The following is a 23049-nucleotide window of genomic DNA, read 5'->3' as shown; positions in this document are numbered from 1 at the left end:
GTAATCCGTTCTATTACCCTCAGTGTTAGCAACACATTTGGCAACGGGTAACAAAACGAATTGTTACATGCGCGTAAATTACGCGCGTACGGTTCGCCGTAGAATTAACTACATTTCTATATAAAAGCAGTAAAATTTTCTTTTAAAATTAGAATAACCAGTAAAATTTTCTTTAAAATAAGACATTCAGTATAATAAAATAAATAGTGCCTGTTTGGGAGGGTAACTGTTGAAATTGACACCCCGGGAAAACCATTGTCAACCGACGCCACGCTTCGCGTCGGTTGACAATGGTTTTCCCGGGGTGTCAATTTTAACAGTTACCCTCCCAAACAAGCACTTTTTATATAATGTCACCTACATGCAAGGCAAGGGTTATGGCGGGGGGGGGGGGGGGGGAGTATATATTTGTATATAATGTAATTAAGAGGTGTTGCTGAACCGCGGAACGGAAACGGAAGGAAAAACGGAAAAATAGTATGGCTTTTAATGCTTAAATATTGTATACATTGGACACAAATATGTACTTTGTATCTTTTATTCAAATTTTTATATCATTCTCACGAATGTCTATCAACTATATCATTGCATTCAATTTGCTTAATAAAGTACGAAACGGAAAAATGAAAATGTACGCACATTGTGATTAAATAAGCTATTAAAATAACTTTTTAGTTATTTTCCATTTGTAATACTGTTGGAATAATAGTAAAGGGCATTTAGTTGAGCGTTTGGTTGTGTTTTTCATGACTTCGAACCTTGCTTTGGATTTTAAACTTGTTTTAAAAAAATTCACACATTGAATTTTTAGTGATCCATACTATTTAAAAAATTCATTAATAGATATTAATATCAAAAACGTGACCAACGAATAACATTCACAATCATTGTCAAGAGGTTTTGCTGCAACATTTGTTTGCTAACCTTTTCGTCTCGCTATTTTAAAGATCATTTAATCGAAAACAGAATCATTTTATTGGGTCACTAACGCTCAAGACGTCATGCAAAGTCTCTTTTCTTTCTTCAGATATCGCCGTTCGTTGTTTACATCTTCTACCGTTTAAGATTACTTATTCCTAGTATTTTAGGTATGACAGTTTCTTTACGTTTACCTACGTGATTGTACAGTCCTGCAACTTAATCCGAATAGAGCGCTGGATATGTTGTTTAGTTTAAGATGTAATGTTAATCGAGAGAAAATCACACATTTTCTAAATAAATAAAATTGATTATGAATAACAGTTTTAACGATATTAAAAATTCACAGTAAGTATATCGTTTATAGCTTATTTAACAAATATATCAAGTAAATAACATTACATAACATTTTCTGTATTCCATTCCGTTCCGTTTTCCGTTCTGCGTTTTATTTTTATCATTCAAAACAAAAACAGTTTTTGAACTTTCTAAATAAACAAATAGACGGTTAATAGTAAAGTAATAATTGGCTTACCAAAATCACCGATAAGCAGTACATGTGAAATGATTTTGGTATAAATACCAGATGTTGGAGGAAGATTTTCTAAACAGAAGTTAGTAACAAATAGCTTTTTTTGTTTGTTAAGATGCTCACATGGAAAGTTTCTGGTCTGCCCCTAGTAATGGGGGATGGAAGGTTTTTAAATAAAACATGTATACTAGACACCTTGTTTTAGTTTATCTATGAAAACATATACACATAAAACCTATCTTGAAAGTTGACAATTAAGAAAAATTATTTTGTTTCGAGTTTTGCACCAATATCAGTCATGCCCTCTGTTATGATCTTTGAGTTTTTCACTAAAATTATAGGCTTCATTGTCCTTTTTGAAAGATTTCAGGCTAGAAGGTACGGAAGCGTATTAGTGCCATTCTCTCTCTCTCTCTATATATATATATATATAAATATATATATATATTTTTAAATTCCAACTTTAAAGTTGGAATTTCCAACTTTAATCTTGGAATTTCCAACTTTAAAGTTGGAAAAATCAACTTGATTCATTTTTTGTTTTTAATCATTTTAGAAATAAAGAGCATGCTAAAAAGATCATAAGGATTTGAATACGGTTGGTCACGTGATCACATCCTGTGAAACCGAAGAGCTTCTCAGAAGATTTGATCACGTACCAACCAAGTTCATATCCCGGTGAACTTTTTAATATTGCTGTTTATTACTTTGAGAAGGACAAATCGTTTAAAATTATGAACTTATAACCGTGTTTTTGTTGTGACGGGGTCATCTATCATTTGAATATAATACAACACAAATCCAACCACACCCTACATATACCGGTTCTATTACTCTCACCACCAACAACAATCGATATCTATTAATGTGAAGGGTACCATGGTGTACACACAACTAATTGAAAATCTGCGACCAGTTCGTGCAAGTCCTTGCACTAGTTTTGATTGATCAAGAAATAATCTAGATGTGAAATTGCCTATTATAGCTACTTAAATTAAATCTGACATTTAATTAGCTAATTAAACATTGCATTTGGCAGTTACTGTAGTAAAACAAATGCGCGTACTTTTGTCATTTAGTCGATCGCTTAATTGCACAAATAATGATGGGTTACAAAAATATTTATTTCAAAATAATTTAAGTTATCAATAAACTTTTGTTAAGATAACTAAAAGTGATTAATCATTTCTTCTCTGAGGAAGATGTACAATTCTCGCATCTCATCTGGATGTTGAGGTTGAGCAAGACCGTTCTCTTCCATTATGCAGATGCACAGTTCGTTTATTAATTCGCTACACGGCAAAGGAGGTACCGGTTCAAGTTCTTTTTCGCATACTTGTATGTCATTTTCATTTATTTTGAGCCCGTAATCCACGGTATCAAAATAAATGATGGCATGTAGTGAAGCATGAATGGACGTCCACATCTTGCAATTCGTCCACATCTTGCAATTCTTTGTCTGTATGGTCTTATTCTATGTCGATTCCACATCAAACTTTTATCATCAAGGGTTTCCTGCAAAACCAAGAACGCATGAAATTGATTATAATTAATATTAATCAAATACATCATTATTTATAGTAGAGCGTGAGGCCTTCTCATGGGTCCGAAAGGTTCCATGTATACATGTATGTGAAAATAATGACTATTTCAGAGATTACAAACTATGCCCCAATGAACTTGTATATTGTCGATAGCTATTTACATGTATACCTATTGAATTAAAATTGTGGTTCAATATGGTGATCCATACTCTTTGCCATTTATAATATCAGGCCAAAATCTTATCTTAAGGGAAGTTTTCTGATTTGTTAAAAAACAAGAGTCCCACAGGCCTTGACGGTCACCTGAGTACCATAGCCCTTAGATTGACATGACACATAGAGTCTCATGTTTGCATTTTAAGCTTCATGTTGAAGTCCAATCCCTAATCTGAGACTCCTCTGACTGTTACTCCGCTTTTATTATTTGATGTTTTACAAATATTTATTCATGAAAATGTTTTGGTTTTTTTTTGCGTATTTGGCCCCACCCATGAGACCCCGAGGGTAATAGGGTCATCAATTTCGCAATTTATATTCCTCTTATCCCAGAGATACTTCACACCCAAAATGGAAACAATTGGCCGTGTACTTTTCAAAATGAAGCTAAAAATGTAAAGTTGTTAACGAACAACGCACGACGACGGACGAAGACCAATTGCATGCGTGTTGCTGAACATGATTGTTATGAATACGATAACATTTTACTTCTTTGACATGTAATATGCAATGTAATTCCTAGTTATGACGTCATAATGGAGATGATGTCTCAGGTCTTGCCAACATGTACTATGCTCAGTCTTCAACTAACGTTCACCACAAATACACTGGCTTACATATATAACCACTCCAGCACTGAAACAATAAGTACCAAGTCTAAAACCTATAGACATATTCACTAAATATATACAACGAAAAACAAATACCCAAACAGATTTACTGTATTTCTGGCTACCAGTCTACCAGACTAACTTCTAGAATTCGCCATTAATGCCAAACTCAGCAAGGTGGCCGCACACAAGACAAGCAGCCACGACTCTTTACCTGACCAAACCGGTTATGCTAAAAATAGCCCTACTACGAACACTCTCAATATAGAAGTAAGGAACACAACTTGGACACAAATTACACTATTTACAAAAACAAAAAATAAAACTGAATTCAACTTCATCACACACTGCAAAAACTCTGTATTTTTTTATTTTAATCATTATTTCTTCAGAAAACTATTTTTATCTGCTTGTCTTACCTGTACCATTTCCAAGAAGCAAAATCTTGAAAGTTCCTGATCTAAATATCCCCCATCTTGGAAACCAGATTCAGCTAATTCTTGGAAAAAGTTGATCCAACTCTGCATGCCCTGGCGGCGAACCATTCCCCATAAACATTCTATTCTCTGATTTTGCGTGCTCTTACCATATGCATACGAAAAGCTACGGTTACCAGCATACTCATCTCTGTGATTTCTTCCCGGAGAAGTTTTTGTATAGTCTCAACATGGACGTTCTCGGTTCCTAAGTCTGCGCGTAACCTTCGTGGGTACGTGTTGTTTTCAGATACTTTCTATGTAGTAAGTTGCAATGATGTTTGGGTTTTTGTGAGATACACCAGCATTTAACCAAATTATTTGCCGAGAAAATTCATCAACACATCCATGAATTGTTATACCATATCGTGAGAGCTTATCATACCCGTCAATAAGCCATACCGCATTTGGACCAGGAACAGAGTAGACCCGTCGTCTTAAGTCTTCTTCTTTTTTTGTACTCTCTGCAATCAGGGTCTAAAATGTGCAGCAATACACGTATTGTTCCCTGATCTACAACAAATCCTTCCTCCAAACATTTCAAATGAAGCCACCGATAACCATGCATCTGGCCATGTTTTCCACATTGATCCATAATAAACAATGCAATATCTACAATATCACTTTTGTGTTTTCTACGATAGAGCCCTAAATTGCGAGTAATTCTTTTCAAAGTGCGGAGGCTTATGACATATCCTTGAAGTGTTTCCAGGCATTTTAGAATTTCACTATATTTTAAACCCTGTTTAAAATATTCTTCTATTAAAACAGTTCTTGGATTACAAATGACGTTTAAAAGAAAAGATGTCTGAAAATCTAAATTTAAGTTGGAAATTCCAACTTTAAAGTTGGAAAAATCAACTTTAAAGTTGGAAATTCCAAGATAAAAGTTGGAAATTCCAACTTTAAAGTTGGAAAAATCAACTATTAAGTTGGAAATTCCAACTTTAAAGTTGGAATTTTAAAGAAAAAAATACAAAGTGGCACTAATACGCTTCCGTAGGAAGGTGGTCATCATTACAATATTATATTTTTTTTAATCCAGAATGAAACTTAATGAAATGCATATATGGGACTCTTCGACAATTAATGCTGGCCTAAATCTAAAGAAAGTCCTCACTACTCTTGTGTATAAGGTATAACAATATTTCATATCTTCAATTTTTTGAAACTGTATTCCCTGTGTATTCAAATGATGTTTAATGATTAAATCGTAATGTTTAACTGCATTTTAATCAATATACAGTGTAGTATTAGCAATAGTTTTATTGATCCCAATGTACACGCTTTCAGATCTTTAAACTAGTCTCTTTTCAATTTATCATCATAAATTTATGAAGTTTATGAATTTCTTTTGATATCGGTACCTGATGATCAATTTCTCCGTTTTCCTGATATAAGTATGAATTGCACATCCAGATTTGAGTGCGCTATTCATCATATAAGTTATGTAAGCAATTGCTAATGAAAAATGAAAACAAAAAACAAAATATTTTAATGTTTGATGATTTTACTGAAATATTCGACCTATTCAATTCTGTAGTCTGCTGATTTTTTTTTATTGATGTATAGCTATCCTGTCAAAACCCGAAGGAAACAGCATTGTAAAGAAGCTACCATAAAAAATCCACAGTAAAAAATATATGCTCTCATTTTTTAATGTCAAGTATTTGAAAAAAAAAATCTTTTAGATGCCGTAAAAAATGTTTTCATGCAAAATTTCAAGGAAGGTAGTACGCGACATCTGTCTGTATTAATGTGGATAAAAGAATATAATAATCGAAATACTTAACCGTCTTAGAATTTTCAAATCTTACAATATTTGACCATTTTTGACATAGGAAAAATTTCAAAAAACCCAGCGGAATACGGACGTATTCGAAATTTAACGCTCTATAACCCATTACGCTACGCTGTTAGGTAACAATTTTAGGAAAAATTATTATTTTTTAAATTATACCGGATTTAATTAATTATTTCGATACGAAGAACGTCTACTTCTCGATGAGAGATGCTCCCCACTACCAGGAGAAATAACTCTTAACGATTTTGCCAAATCAAAAAAATAAATAAAGAGTTGTCTATCTTTTATCGTATATGTTCCTCGGGACACATCAGATTTTAAAATTCTACAATATTCGACAATAACATTTTAAATTTAAAAAATTCCTAAAAAGTCTGCAGGTCAGCAGCTATTTCAAAACATCAGCAACTGATTCTTAAACACAATTAAAGACCAAAATCGTGAAAGGCATGTTTAATTTTATTGTTTATCTCGAAAAAAGAAGTACGTCAAAATATCTAGTAAATGATTTCAGAGAGTACATATCTTTTTCCCTTATTTTATGACAATAGGCATAAGGGGATCTTGTAGTAGATGAAACATTTTCTTTGCATTCCATCTAGAAATCCTACAAAAGGCAATCCCGATACCTATGCTCAATGTAATATCATTTTAAAGTAGCGTTCAAGAACATTCTATATGCCGTTTTTAGAGAGACTGTATGAATTCTGGCTCCTGATATATATTTCATTCGTCATAAAATGGAGAGAAAAAAATTTCCATAATTTGTAGCTAGATGCCTACATATTTCATTAAAAATGACAGATTGAAATACAACTGTTCAAAGTGTTTACCTTAGAATTATATATACTCCGGTACACCTTTCAAGAACCAAGCTACTGTAACGTGTCGCGGCCTCGACCAGGCGTCTCGGTCCGTACACGGTTCACCCGAGTTTAATAGGGAATGCAGACACTTGCCAAGTGCCTCTATGATGTGCAGAAAAGCTTTAATTCAAAATATACAGATATAGGTTAACCACTGCCTTGTGGTAATTCTCAATATATACAGATATATATAAGCCACTGCCTTGTGGCTATTTCTATGTTTGTCAACTGCCCTTGCCACCTGGCAAGGCAACTTGTCGCTCAGCCACTTGGTAATGCAAGTTGGTAAATCAATCTGGCTATGCCACTTGGCCTATCAATTTGTCATTCGGAGAACCTGACTTAATCCACTTTAATTAACCAATATTTCCTACTTTATAGAATTCACGGCTGTGAAACTCTACAACACAGTAATTCGCACTCAGGGATTACTTTACGTATGAGTCTTCTATACAGACTATACAACATCAACCAAACAAACTAGCGACACCATCTGGCTCTTAAACCAATTGCATTATCTCTAACACAAGTGTTTAAGATACATCCAAACATATTCTCTCGATTTATAAGTCTATCTGACTAATAAGAAACTACAATACCTGTTTTTGTTGTTTTGTTTTTATATAATAAAAATACTTGAATCACTCTTTTAATCATTTGACATTTTAATAACACTACTTACAATAATTACTGATAATAAAAATACAAACAAGGGAAGATAACTCTTTCAACCGTTTCACTTCCCTCCCCTTAAGAATATGCGTCCCGCATGATTCTACTGTCAGAACAAACAATAAGTAAGTAAAAATTAACAAGTCAATATGCCGATGATCTACAGCATCTTTTCCCTCTTCACAGTGATTGTCTTGCGTCCGTGCTCCCGGACAATGGTTGTTGTCTTGATCGACTTGGTATATACAACTGGATCTGTCTGAACAGCCTTATCTGCAACTTTGCATGTGGGGTCATTTGTCTTGTCATCCAGCCTCGGTGTCTTACAACGGTCAGGTGTATACACGGGCATGGGTTGAGTCCTCTTTCTAACAGTAGGGTCGACGGCTTTCTCACAGGGTGAAGGTCCACTGGTACCCGGTTCTTCGTCAATGGTTATGTCGGGTTCCTGTGAGAGCCACTCCTCTTCATCTGAAGACTCGTCCTCGTGGAGATCTCTAGATAAACTATCTTCACTGGATTTAATACCCTCTGCATTATCAGACTGTTGGCTGCCTTGACCTTTCTCAACTTCGTGTGGATGGTTTCTCTTTAGATGCCGGATGTAGTTGACTTTCTTGTCCGTCGAATAATCACATCGTCTACAAAAGTGTCTGGTTTCATAACAATCGGCCATGTGGTCTTTCCATTCCGAGTGACTTCTACTTTTAAAGGAACAGAATGGACATTTCTTCAGCTGTTCTGCACTGGTAGTCTTCGTCTTCGCCATTTATCTACAACAGAAAAAAAACTTGTTGTAAAGACAATTTACCACTGGACATAATCTTGCAGCCATTTAGGCTGTCTTCTAATTCTAGAACCACCCGTTGCACCCAAGTTAACATCATTGTCAACCTCATCTGTTTCAGACCCTTCATCGCTTATAACATCCGCCTTGACGTTGCTTGTAGCAGATTGGTTAGTTTCTACCTGAGAACTAGCCTCTTCAACAACCTCTTCTCTTAATACCTGATCACGCTTTAGTCGTAACCTGTCAACATGCACAACCTGTGGTTTGCCACGTTGTCCACAATCAACCTTGTAGGTTAAGTCTGTCAGTTTTCTGAGTACTTTAAATGGACCTTGCCAGTAACTAGTGAACTTCGGGGATCTTCCGACCTTTCTGATAGGAAAGTAAACATAAACTTGATCGTCTGGCTTGAACTTTTGCCATGATAGTTTCTGGTCGTGGTACCTTTTCTGTCTCACCATAGCTGTGTTTATATTCTCTCTGACATACTTGTGAGCCTCCTCCATTGTCTCTTTGAGTTGCCATGCCCACTTGTTGCTTGGAATATATTTAACTTCCGCTGGCATCTCGTACATAATGTCCAGCGGTGTAGTCACCTCTCTACCAAGCATCATGAGGTTTGGTGTGAACCCTGTGGTCTCATGTACTGATGATCTGTATGCCATCAAGACATAAGGTAAAAACCTATCCCAGTCAGAATGGTGATCATTTACGTAGGCACTAAGCATCGTCACAAGTGTCTTATTAAAACGTTCCACCATCCCATCACTTTGTGGGTGGTAAGGGGTGGTACGTGTCTTCTTTATATGTAAGACATGACACATCTCGGAGAACAGTTCGCTCTCGTACTGGCGACCCTGGTCAGAATGGATGATTGAGGGTGTTCCATATCGTACAACAACTTCCTCAACTATAATTCTAGCAACGGTTGCAGCTTCCATGTTTGGCATGGCAAAACTCTCCGTCCATTTAGTAAAATAGTCGGAAATGACTAGAATATATTTATTGCCGTTTTCAGTCAACGGAAGTTCACCCAAGATGTCAGTCGCAATTCTGTCCATGGTAATCCCACTTTTTACAAGTTTCATTGGTGCTCGCTTCCTCATTTGTGGACTCTTTCTCTTAGAGCACTTTTCACAGCCAGCTATGTAGGTTCTAGTGTCAGCTTGTAAACCTGGCCAATAGTATTTTTGTCGAACTCGGGCTAGTGTCTTGGTAACACCCAAATGTGCAGCAGTCTTCATATCATGGCAATATTGCAAAACAATTCTGCGTTCGCTTCGGGGTATTATTGCTTGTAGACAAGACGCTTTTCCATTGCCAGCATCATACCTCCGGTATAAGATACCATTTTCTACCACAAGGCTATCCCACTGAGACCAAAGAGATCTTAAAACATATCCAAGACCACTTATATCCTCGTATGCAGGTTTGCTTGTACTTTCCAACCAGCTCTTTACTTGCTTCAATTCATGGTCTTTATTTTGTACTTCCCTGATGTTGACACATAAATCTTTGCTTTCAGAAGCTAACTTAACAACATTGACATGACTCTTTGGTGACTTATCTTGTGGTTTGTCTAAGACACTTTGCTTTTGCAATTGATTTGATGGATCATATCCACACTGTCTACATGGTAACCTACTTAATGCATCTGCATTTTTGTGCTGAAGCCCCGGCCTATGTTGTATCTTGAAATCAAAGGCACTTAATGTCTCTAGCCATCTGGCAAGCTGACCTTCGGGGTTTTTGAAGTTAAACAACCATCTTAGTGAACCATGGTCACTACGAACCAAAAACTCTTTTCCATACAAGTAGTGCTTGTAATGTTTTATAAAATGAACTACTGCCAAGAGTTCCTTTCGTGTGACACAGTATCTACGCTCGCATTTTGTCAGCGTTCTACTTGCATAGGCTATGACACATTCTTTCCCATCTATGTTCTGTGACAACACCGCTCCTATTGCTTGGTCACTTGCATCAGTATCAAGTATAAATGGGACTTTGAAATCTGGGTGAGCCAATATAGGGGAGTTAATCAAGTGGCTTTTTAACTTTTCAAATGCTTGTTGACATTCCTTTGTCCATGCAAATGATTTTCCTTTCTCAGTCAGGGAGTGAAGACATTTGGCAACAGCAGAGAAGTTTTTGATAAACCTGCGATAATAGCCACACAAACCCAAGAATGACCTTATCTCAGTGACGTTTGATGGTACGGGCCACTCTTTCACTGCAGCTATTTTGCTTGGATCTGTGGCGACACCTTTTTTAGAAATGACATGGCCAAGATAAGTAACTTCTTTGGCGAACAGGCAACACTTTTTGGCCTTTAATTTCAAATTGGCTTTCTGTAGCCTTTCAAAAACTTTACCCAGGTTTTCCAACATATTTTCGAAGGTCTTACCAGTGACAATGATATCGTCTAAGTAGACTAAACAAATGTCCCATTGTAAACCCGCTAACACGCTTTCCATGAGGCGTTCGAATGTAGCCGGAGCACAACTCAAGCCAAAAGGCATTACATTAAACTCAAAGAGACCTCGCCTCGTTGCAAATGCCGTTTTGGGTTTGTCTGCACTCTCCATTTCTACTTGCCAGTAGCCCGAACAAAGGTCAAGTGTAGAAAACCAAGTTGACCCAGACAACTGGTCTAAGGATTCATCGATCCTCGGGAGAGGATATGCATCTTGAACGGTGCAGCTGTTGAGGCGTCTATAGTCCACACAGAACCTATATGAGCCATCTTTCTTCTTAACCATGACAATAGGTGAGGACCATGGGCTATTGGATGGTTTGATGACGTCTCTCTCCAGCATGTCATCTAATGTTTTATCGGCTTCCTCTGTCAAGTGAGCCGGTACCCTCCTTGGATGCTGTTTGATAGGACGACTATCACCAGTATTGATGTGATGCTTGACAACACCTGTTCTGCCCAAGTCAAAATTGTTTTCTGCAAACAAAGAGGTGTACTGTAATAAAAATGCTTTTGCCTCTTTATGTTGTTCGGGAGTTAGAGTGTCTACTGTCTTCTGCAACATTTCTGCCAGATCCTTCCGTAGCATGGTTGCACTCTGGGGATCTTCATCTGACAACATATTCTGTACTGTATTCACTTCAGAAAGCTGTCCTACTGTGGTTCCTGAATAAATGGTTTTTGATTCTTGTTCCGTATTCATGAGTCTTACGGGAACAGTTTCTCCAGGAGAAACAACTGACCTTGCAGTCAAAGCACATTGCTTTCCGACAATGTGGTCAACTGGTTCCACTATACTTTCACCTGATGGAATATGGGAACCTATTGGCACACAAACTTTGCCGGGTATTATGACCTCACTTCTTGGCGGAATGCTAACTGTTTTGGCAGCTGTTATCCTAAAACAGCCAAGGAACCCTTCTATCGCCATTTGCTTCTCATGCCCCTTGATGATGAGTGTCTCATTGTTGACATCAACTGAACACTTGTTTTTCTTCATAAAATCAAGGCCTAAAATACCGTCAATCTTCAGATTTGCAATTATAGCATCATTGTAGCATGTCACCTGGTCAACACAAATGTTGAACTCTGCTTTTCCATGCACGGAAAGTGGGGTACTATTAGCTGCCCATATTGTTTGAGATACTTCTCGCAAGTTAGGTCTTATTGCCACTGGTAACTTTTTGTATAGAGTTTCTGATACCAGTGTTACAGTAGCACCAGTGTCCACAAGAAACTTTGCCTTTTCTCCCTGTACCTGAACTTCTACATACAGTCCACATTCCTCAACTGATGAACCAAGGCCAACTGACACATTTGGTCTTCTCGCTGCATTCTTATCACCTTGTGTGTCATCTTTCTGGCCTTTATCAAGACTGTCATGTTGTTTCCGTCTTCTGCGTAGCTCAGGGCAGTTACGTCTAAAATGTCCTGTCTGCTTGCATTCATAGCACCTGCGCTCTTGATTGCTGTTATTTGCACGGTCACTTCGAAACCATCTGTCATCATTATTCTTTTGCCTAGAGCTTCTTAATTCTTTCAGTTCTTCTGTAATGCACTTCATTCCTTCTTCTACTGACTTCATCCAGGTTTCCAGCTTGTTATCAACATTGATACCATTTAGCTGGGGTTGTTCATCTGCAATAGCTGTCCTCAAGTGTCCTCTGAGTTCTCTATCTCGTTTTTCAACTTTGTTATATGCCTCCAGTTCTACAGCAAGGCTAATGGCTTCATTCAGATTGGCAGGACGAGATTGCTTGATTCGAATACGAATGTCTGAATCAATTAAGGCATCAATAAATTGATCCTTAGCCAATGTTTCACGAACTTCGCCAGGTGCAGTTGGGTATGCCAAGTTAGTCAACCGTCTGATAGCCTGGCCTAATTCCGAAAGAGTCTCTAATGGCCTTTGTCTTCTTTCTTTAAGTTGCACTCTGTACAGGTCGGTTTGGTTAGGAGGTGAAAACCTTTCTTGTAAAGACCTGACAAGTGTCTCATAGTGTTGTCCCCTGTCCTTAGGCAAGTCACCTAATACTGCTTGAGCTTGACCTCGTAGGGATAATGCTAAAAACAAGCCTTTCTTTTCTTCGTTCCAACCATTGACACTGGCACATGCTTCAAAGTGACACTTATAATCTAGCCAGGAACTAGAGCCATCATATGTAGCTGGCTTAACTGTCAATTTGCTGTCCCTTTCGTCTCTATATGTTTCATTCAATGTTCTGTTGACATCAGATTTAAGGGAAGGCTGGTGTACATTGGATCTATAAGGCAAATTGTCTCTTGGCAAATACTCCTTCTCCTTGTCAAACTGGTCTGCTTCAAAGCGAACTTTCGGTCTTGCACCTTGATATTGGTGGGGAGAGTTGGTTCCTTTGCCTTGGTAGATACAATCATACATATAATCTGTCCCTCTGTCAGAATACCCACGTCTCCTACTATCTGTCAGGGTGATGTCTCTTGGTGCCCTTTCATAGTCATATGTATCATCTAACCGACCAGTGGCAAGACCACTGTCCCTTGATGACACTTTGTCATATTGGCTACCAATTGGCGTAGATTGATCAATGCGGTACCTCTTCAACTTTTCTTCCATTTTGTCAAGTGTTTCACGCAAACTGGTCTCAATGTCACCTGACTCCTTTTCTCTGTCCGTCATAATTCCCTACAAAATCCCGCAGCTGCCACCAAATTTGTAACGTGTCGCGGCCTCGACCAGGCGTCTCGGTCCGTACACGGTTCACCCGAGTTTAATAGGGAATGCAGACACTTGCCAAGTGCCTCTATGATGTACAGAAAAGCTTTAATTCAAAATATACAGATATAGGTTAACCACTGCCTTGTGGTAATTCTCAATATATACAGATATATATAAGCCACTGCCTTGTGGCTATTTCTATGTTTGTCAACTGCCCTTGCCACCTGGCAAGGCAACTTGTCGCTCAGCCACTTGGTAATGCAAGTTGGTAAATCAATCTGGCTATGCCACTTGGCCTATCAATTTGTCATTCGGAGAACCTGACTTAATCCACTTTAATTAACCAATATTTCCTACTTTATAGAATTCACGGCTGTGAAACTCTACAACACAGTAATTCGCACTCAGGGATTACTTTACGTATGAGTCTTCTATACAGACTATACAACATCAACCAAACAAACTAGCGACACCATCTGGCTCTTAAACCAATTGCATTATCTCTAACACAAGTGTTTAAGATACATCCAAACATATTCTCTCGATTTATAAGTCTATCTGACTAATAAGAAACTACAATACCTGTTTTTGTTGTTTTGTTTTTATATAATAAAAATACTTGAATCACTCTTTTAATCATTTGACATTTTAATAACACTACTTACAATAATTACTGATAATAAAAATACAAACAAGGGAAGATAACTCTTTCAACCGTTTCACTACATTTATTGTTATAAAGCATTACTGGAAGATTTCATATAGGAAATTTCAAAAATCTGAAGGCTCCTTTCATTAACTTACCAGATCTTGATCTTATAATTGCAGCAATAACCAATCCGCTGCTATTCATCACCTTATTACCAAACTTTTAATCTAACAACGCAATAGGTTGGAGCGTTAACTATGAATCTGTTTATAGACACAAGTTCGAATCCTGCTGGGACATTTATAATTTTTACCTTTCCAAAATATTTTTAAGACATTTTTTGATCAAATATTATGAAATTTGAAAAACTCTAGACCAGTGAAGATATTTTGATTATCCACATTAATACTGGCAGATAGAAGGATAGATAGATAGATAGACAGACAGACAGATAGATAGATAGATGATATCTCTCTCTCTCTCTCTCTCTCTCTCTCTCTCTCTCTCTCTCTCTCTCTCTCATAACCCCTTTTTGGGAGTTGATTTTTAATCAACTCTCCTATGCAGTCACTCGGGCAAACCGGAAGTGAAACAGTGTTTGCACCTCAGCACAAATCATTGCTCCTGACAAGACTTAGTTCTTGAAAATAATTGATGAATTCGATGTAATGTATGCTAAAGCATTGTTTTTCAAGGAAACTTATTTACAAATACCTTAAAAATAGTCAGATTTTAAATGGCACGAACAATTTAAATATTTTTTGTAGTCGTATGTATTCCTACGCCAGAGTTCAATATAGTCTCGTTCAAGTCGACGCTCGGCTGTCTCCGTAAACCCTTGTCGGAGATTTACGGTGTCAGCCGAGCGTTTGGTTGAACGAGACTAGAGTTCAATATTGCTTGGATCCATACAATTTTCGAGAAATATTTTTAACAATGATACATAGTTTGATTGAATTAATTTTATCTTTAGATATTATTTAACATGATTCATGTGAAGGTTTCTCGACATTCTAGTCGAAAAAGTTCAAAAATTCATATTATAAAAATATGCGTAATTCAAATCAGAAACTACGTATACATGTACTTGTCATGCAAAATAACATATCATTGATTTTAAAATAAATAAACATCGACAAAATCAACTCCCGTCAGTCCTTCAGTACTTTGATCGAGTATTTGCAATGAGTTTATAGAGGACTCTTTTTTAAGACTTGGCAATAAAACAGGAAACAAACAATTCAAACACAGTATTATTTATTCATACTTTTTTATTTTTTCTTGAAAAAATTTATGTTTATTTTGTTTCATATATAGATATGATAAGAAATTAATTTCTCAATACAATATAATATGATAATGAAGCAAAGCCTACAGTTTGAGAAATGACAATATTTTACATATAATACAACAAACTCTAATATGTACAAAATATACATACGACTTAACAATATGCACTTGGTAATTCCAAAACACAAAAGAAAATCCAGAACTGATAAAACTTGGCAAAGGCCAAAAAAAAAATTCTAATCTATTTTCGATCAAAAATCAGCCAATTTTTTTTTAGTTCTGGTATTTCTTTTTTTTGTCAAACCAAGGCATTTTGAGATCAAATTTGACGAAAAACAACCATGGCAGTTAAAGATTAGGATAACATGTAAAAATGTCAAATGTAACAAAATGCCATAAAAAAGAATTTGTTTTAAAATATATTCTGATCAAGGATAAAAATTTGTAGAATATAACACTTATATAAAATTCATATGTGATGTTTAAAACATATTTTGTTGTTGTTTCATTTCAATATTTGGATATACAAAAATAAGATGTATTTTTAGAATTGGTTTAAGCTTAGTGTTATTTTATTACAAAAATGATTTTAAATGGACGGAATCCATTGCATAATTTCAAATTTGATTTTGCCGGCCGGAAAATTTATTTTTCGGTCCAATTTTTTTCTTTCAAGTCAAAAGACATTGGAATGTTGAAGTTGCATATGATATATGATCTCTTTGACTAGTCAAACTCCAACTCAGTCTGAAGTAAGTATTTAGGGGTGGGGGTAAGGAAACTTTGCTGCTTTTTAACAAAATAGTCTAATAATCATCACATTTCAAAATATAATACAAAAAAAAATAAATGTATGCGAGACAGATAGCTTTGCTGCGGATTTTCTGGTTTGGCAGTTTGCTAGCTTGTGCGACTCAACAAAAACACAATGTAACAGTTAATTTCACCCCATCACTAACAATATAACAATATGCAGACAGTTATCTACAAAGCATAGAAAAAAGTTTTATTGCCAAAAAGGGCAAATAAAATATAGCACAATATCAATCATCTGTAGGGGCTATTGCCCCTACTTGCAGGGGTTATTGCCCCTTAATCACTATGCTTGAGACTGAAATTGTCTCATGTAGAGCTGACATTGAGAACACATTGACTGTCCGGGAATGACCCCCCTTTTACTACAGAGACTACATGCTTCCTCTCCTAGGTAGATTTCTACCGGAGAATCGGAACTGTCCCCCTCCTCAAGGTCGTTATCCGAAAATGCACTTCTGGAAAACCCGCGGTCTTCCTCATCACTCACATACCCAGCATGCAGTTCCTCAGAGTTCCGAACAAAGCCAAACTCATCTAAGTCGGCTGCCGAGATGAGAGCGATATTGTCACAAAATGTCACAGATTTTCTGGGCCCACTTCCTCTATGCTTCTTTTTCTTGGAAAGAACTGACTTCGGTCTGTCTGCCTGTATGTTGCGAAAATCAGACTCGGATTTGCTTCTTTGTCTGTTGGCTAGACCTTGCTGAGGAGGGGCATTGGGGGGTCTGCTGATGGGGTGAGAGTTCATTGGCTGGCTGTTATTGACCGTCACACTGCCGAATCTGGATGCCAAATCTCGCACGCTTGGTCGAGCCTCATTGCCCTCTGAGGATTCATCTGGGGCGGATCCATTGGGAGAGGTTGACTCACCAGTTGAACACAAAGGTACTGCCTCTTTAGAATAGTGTCCCTGAAAGGATTGCTGTCCCTATAAGGTAAACAAAAAACATAATTAGTAACAAGTAATAATTTTTTCATTATCAAATATTGAAATTAGTACATCATTGTTTTATAATCAAAATTAAATACATGTACTACTTAATTCTATGATATTAATCTTATTATCTATAAAAAACAATTAAGCATTAGGTATGTATTAAATTACACCATATTCACTAGTAAATTACTTTATTATTAATCAGTTAAAATTTAATAACAAAAACCATAGTTGCATGTTTGCAAATTGCAGATTAAAGCTACAAAGGCTAAACCAGTGCCACACCACACATTCTAAGGTGAGAGTGTTTGCTGATGATCTGTCAATGAATGATGATGTCACATCCTGTCCAGAAAACTGACCAATCATTGCCTTTGTCCATTCATTCTGCTTTGCAGGGGGGGGGGACCTTGGATATTCACTAAGAGACAGTGATTTCTGCTTGCAAGATAATTTTTTTGATCAGAGCATGAACAGATTATCAAATCCTCTATTGAAGACAACTCAAAAGAAAAAATAATCAGTCCCCACTACCTGACTGATCATTTAATTTCTCTTTCTACCAACCCACCAATGGCAGTCAGATGACATGACACAATAGACAGAGCTCCAGGAGTCCTGATAAAGCCATCATCAATTAGCAGCATTGACACAAGCCTGATCACAGGAAGAGAGATTAACAAAGATTTGGGGGGGGGGGGGGGAGTTCCACCTTTATACAGGTGCCATAGAGTTAATGAAATAGGGGAACCAGCATAACTCTGACAGAACAGCAATTACTAAAAAAAATGTGCACAGGTCCATTGGTTTCTAACATTACTTTTAGTATAGGAACGTTTTTCTTATTAAAACGTTGAACCACCTTTTTTTTTCTTCAATTTGTACAAGCTTTATAACTTAAGAGGACAGTGCTCTTTTTGTGTATACTTTAAGAGAGAGAGCCTCTTTGTTGTTGAAATTGGTGTAACTTAAGACCAGGAGAACAAATTTACAAAGACCCAAATTAACCCCTGCAACAAAGGAACTACTGTGTGTTTTTGTTCCGTTTTCACTGTGTACAGATCAAGGCGTTGCGAGCCCCTCATTTGTCTGGCCTCACAATCTCCGTATTTACACCTCCAAGTAACAAAAATCGACAGGTTTTTGTTTTTTAGGTCACCCAGGCAACGTATTAAGGTGTTGACTGTCAGCGATAACTTTGAGCCTATCATCTAACTCTTAGAGCAACAATCGGGTTCTGAACGGGTTACTAGCTGGGTCGCGTAATACAAGAGTAAATGCAATGTCATGTTTTACCTGGTATCAACAATAATCAATTCAGGTACCGGTAAACAGAAACCGTAATGGCGCCAAAAAGAAAGCATTGAATGTCACTCATGCATGAAGATAGTAAATAACATTTCTAGAAATTTACATAATGCCTTGATTTGTATTCCTGTCGCACATAAATTATACTACACCAACAAGGGGGGTTAAAAAATATGATGGAGGGCTTTTAAATCTAAATGAAATGCAGCTAAAATAAATTAGTTTGTAATGTACAATCATCTATTACTTTTTTTATTTGACAAGCTACTCCTATTAAAAACTTCACTATGAAGTAAATTTAACTTCTAAACAAGTTTCACAATTAAATATTAAAAAAAAAATTATGGTTGCACTTTTGAAGGTGAATTGCTTTGCAACTGAGCAGGAAATGAGTAAATGAAAATACTGAAATAATTTTTTATCCCTTAACCCAAGCAAAAAAAATATAATAAAAAATAAATGTGCGCATGATGAATTTGCTAAAAGCTTAGAGCCACAAAGCAGACACAAGGAAGACAAATTCATATTTCCCAGTTAGGGTAGAAAGCCACAGACAAACAACCAATGAGATCATGTCACAACAGCTACAATGGTTACTTACTGATGATGTCACAGAGTTACCATCTTTCCAAGCCACATTAGCACAGTCTGCTAAAGGCAGGGTTAAATAAAAAAAGTAGATGTTAGTGTTTTGGGATAAAACAAATAAACCCCAGAGACAAATACAAACATATAATCAGCAAAGGAGCAGCATTTTTTATATATGATTGATACATAAAGAAACTGCGGTTATGCCACTACAGAGCAAGTCTTCTACAAACAGACATTTTTTTTTTTTTTATAAAAACTGACACCCTTCTCTGCGAAATTCCAGAGGTATTTTTTTTTTAATAGTACATGTATTAATGTGAAAAATTAGGAATAGTTTTGTTTCATATTAAAAAAAAATTATGAATTAGAATTTGAAGTGAAAGTTAAATTACTGACAAAGTGAAAATGATTTTTTTCTGATATGTTCAGTACGTGTTTATTACTTGTGAATTAGAGACTGAGATTTAGAGATTTATTTTAGTTATAAAATACAGGTAAAAGTGTTCTTAGTCAGAAATAAACATACACATATTAACCTGATCAGACATCTGTTCAAAAAGAAAGAATATACCCTTAACTATTAATAAAACAAAGTTGCTCAATTTAAGTTTAGATTCTCTTTGGATGGGGGTGAATATGGAAGGACCAACAAGTTAATTTTTTGTGCAATTAAGACTTAATTTGAAAAATTTGGAGGCTTTAGTAGGTCCAGACCTATTTAAAAACATATTTTAGAAAATGATAATGTCCATAGTAAACATTTGATTTCATTTGATAATGTACGGTACCTATTCTAATCGCCTAAAAACTACTTTAATAGAATTTCAAAACACTGAAATTGTTATTTTAAAAACTTTTAATACTCTTTTCATGTAAAGTCAAATTTTGTAGCCTCTAGCTGTGATTAAGCTGATTTTTAAATTGAACTACCAGTAATCATGGTGGGGGATTTAGGACCATATTACTATGAAAGTAAAGTTATCAAGAACTTTTAATCTTTTGCTTTTTATCCAATTTCTATACAATTTTTGAACCGTTAACTTTTACAGCAATTTTCAATTAATGCATGTACATTGACTGAAAGGGCCAATTCTAAAGGAAATAAATTTATTTAACAAACTACATGTATTACAAATTAAAACTTTCAATTATAGTTAAGTTATTTGATTGGATATTTAAGATGAATTTATGAAAATTATCATGATTTAAAATAAAATATGCACCAAACTAAGCTTTCTGTACCTAATTTTTTTTAAAAGGATTTCTATTCATGATTTAAATTACTTTTAAAAAAAATTTCAGAACATAAGGGGCCCTACAGGAACAGGAAGGGTGTTAGTACCTGTTGTATCAGATTGTAGAGAAGCGAGATTCTGACAGTCAGGTTGTGAAGCATATCTCTCCAGTGTCCGAGTACCGAACACTGAGTTGCTGCCCCCAGAGGCGGGGCGTGGCTGAGTGAAGCTGGCGTGTCGACTAAGGGGGCGCCTAGAACTACTGATAGTAGCAGAATGGAACTGAATAGAGGATGGCAATGAAGGAGCAAAGACTGGTTTACCAGCCTTATAGGTCGCAGTTTTCTGGTAGGGTCCAGCACTCCCTTCCTTTTTAGGGTAGGGAAGAGTAGACACTGCTCTCTCTATTGCCTGGTTGGGTTTTGGTGGCAGCACTGGTTGAGCCTTAGCAGTCATCTGCTGTGAGGCAGGGGAACTACAAACCTCGGGGGCGGAACTAGGGGTTGTCGTCTTTGACTTGTTGTACTGGGGGTGCATATTGGGTTGGGAGTGTACTGCTCTCAGCGGGCCAGAATTGTTGTGAAGTGGCCTGATTTCTGCTACATTTGTAACAATTTGGGGTTTTGCAGGCTTCTGCATCTGGTACTGAGATTCAGAGTCTGTGGAACTACTGTCAAAAGGGGTGGGAGTGGTCGACCTTGAACTTCGACCTCCATTCACCCCTCTCTGTTGTTGGTTCAGATTGCTGGGAACACTTTGTGACTTGTTGCATGTCTTCCCTTTCCTGGGCAGTGTCCCATACACATCCAAACTGTTCAAGTTACTATTTGATGTTGTCCTATCACTATTTAGTGTCCGGGAGTTTTGACTAGAATTACAGGTCACTTGTTTCTGAGAACTAGTAGAGCTTCCACTACTGGGTCTCTCTCCCCTATAGTTCTTGTTCTCTATCACACTGTCCACTGAATCTCGTGAGCTAGACCTGGAGTGAATGGCCGTCTGCTGCAACATGGCCACATTCTGGTTGACACAGGGTTCACTGGGTTTGACAGTCTGGTTTCGACTGTAGCTGTCTTCACCATAATTGTTACTGAAAAGTGGAAGAATTAAATGACTGAGAGAAATGTTACAAACTTGTGTGTTAAATGTTACATTGTTACTTGATCAGCAAGAAGGACAACAGAAATTGTTTTCTGTAGAAAACATAACTCATCATCAGAAATATCAGGTTACAAAAAAGGGGAGTCTTTAATATAGATGACAAGATAATTCTTTCATGGTTTGATGAAAAGATAAAAAGATACACATGCAAACAGTCTACAGACATGTAAACTTTTAAAAGAAAAGTTAAGATGAAGACAAGATAACTTATACATATATATATATTTATTTGTTTTGGTCTGTCTCTGGTTATGAATAAAGATTGAGGTCAGTTTTGAGGTGTTTCCCTTACCTATTGACAATAAGAGGTGAGGACCGAGCACTGTCGGAGCTGGTGCTGGATGAATTGGATTCCTGCCTCATCATGGCCGCCTTCTTCTGCAGACTTCGCAGCTTCAGGAGACATGAGTTGTGTTTTTTCTGGCCGTAAGTGTAGGACTGGGAGGGGAGGTTGGGAATCTTGATGGCCCTCTTTAAACAGTCTAAAACAGGAACATATTTTCTTTTAGCTTATGTTCCAATAAATACTTAACACACCCTAATGGTAAAAAAATTCTTAGCAGATGCAGTCATTTTACTTAATAACATCTCAGGAAGTGGTCTTTTACATGATAAATTTTCATACAATTCAGTAATGGTATGTATTTTCTAAATGTCATACCTATTGCTTGAGAGCAGTGTCTAATAGCATCTTGGAAATTTCCATTAGTTTCGGCCAAGACACAATGATCCATGAGATCTTCAGATGATTGGTATATGCTGCTGAATTCATTCATATACATTTGGTTTCCTGGAAGAATGAGATCATCCAATATTAGTTAAAAGGACTCATAAATCTGTCATATTCTAATACATGTATCAAGTTTTCTGGGGGGTTTTTTGTTGTTGTAAATTACACTGTTTATTTTGTATTCAACAGATGAATTGTGTAGTGAAAATTTGTTCTCCTTTCTTGGTGATGATTTATTTTTAAAAAATGCAGAACAAAATGAACTTCATAGCTAATTTTTACTTTTTTATCTGATGAAAGGGTATTTGTGTCTTTCGTGTGTGCTTTATGAGGTATGAAATAATTAGAGGCCTGGAGTTCAAAGGGAAAACATAGAACACACTAGCTTAAAGATGCACAAGTCAACCAAAACGTGGCCTCATGGGGTTGATTTTGATTGGCAGTGAAACTCTAAATTTAACTAAGGGGATGGTTCAAATACTGAATACATACATTCCTACATAATTCATCAGAGGAGTCATTCAAATCATTAAATTCCTTGATTGTAATCTATTTCTGAAATATGCTATTTCACCTTCAAGGTTTTTGGCTTGTCCATTTTCAGAGAGGTGGTTATTAGAATTTCCAGGTGATGGGTGGTTTTTGGAGTAGTTATTCTGGCCATCGTAATTGTGATTGTTGATATCTGAAATGAAAATCAAAATTATATCATAATTTTCTCCATTCATTTCG

The 23049-nt window shown here is 36.5% G+C and overlaps 2 protein-coding genes and 1 pseudogene across 8 annotated transcripts in view; all 3 read right to left on the bottom strand.

Moving 5' to 3' along the window:
• Positions 1-2618: 2618 nt before the first annotated feature.
• On the bottom strand, positions 2619-4366 carry LOC128165946 (uncharacterized; annotated as a pseudogene).
• A 3242-nt stretch (positions 4367-7608) lies between these two features.
• On the bottom strand, positions 7609-8408 carry LOC128167971 (uncharacterized). The gene has a single exon (XM_052834001.1). It carries the CDS (start codon positions 8406-8408, stop codon positions 7800-7802), a length of 609 nt encoding a protein of 202 aa, XP_052689961.1. The 3' UTR covers positions 7609-7799.
• A 7094-nt stretch (positions 8409-15502) lies between these two features.
• LOC128165021 (inactive ubiquitin carboxyl-terminal hydrolase 53-like) overlaps positions 15503-23049 on the bottom strand; it is a 33688-nt gene continuing 26141 nt past the window's right edge. The window contains exons 13-18 of one of the 7 annotated variants that reach the window (XM_052829203.1): positions 22892-23002; positions 22249-22377; positions 21880-22069; positions 20534-21516; positions 19202-19251; positions 15503-17283 (exon numbers count right to left, since the gene is read on the bottom strand). In XM_052829203.1, coding sequence (XP_052685163.1) covers positions 16639-17283; positions 19202-19251; positions 20534-21516; positions 21880-22069; positions 22249-22377; positions 22892-23002 — 2108 coding nt within the window. In that variant the 3' untranslated portion in view covers positions 15503-16638. Of the gene's footprint in view, positions 17284-19201; positions 19252-19717; positions 19740-20533; positions 21517-21879; positions 22070-22248; positions 22378-22891; positions 23003-23049 lie in introns of all 7 variants that reach the window. The other 6 variants (XM_052829204.1, XM_052829207.1, XM_052829208.1 and 3 more) reach the window with 6 other exon arrangements.

The sequence above is a fragment of the Crassostrea angulata genome, chromosome 10 (genome assembly GCF_025612915.1).
Source record: "Crassostrea angulata isolate pt1a10 chromosome 10, ASM2561291v2, whole genome shotgun sequence".
Taxonomy (NCBI): Eukaryota; Metazoa; Mollusca; class Bivalvia; order Ostreida; family Ostreidae; genus Magallana; species Magallana angulata.
This window is presented reverse-complemented; position numbering and strand designations above follow the sequence as displayed.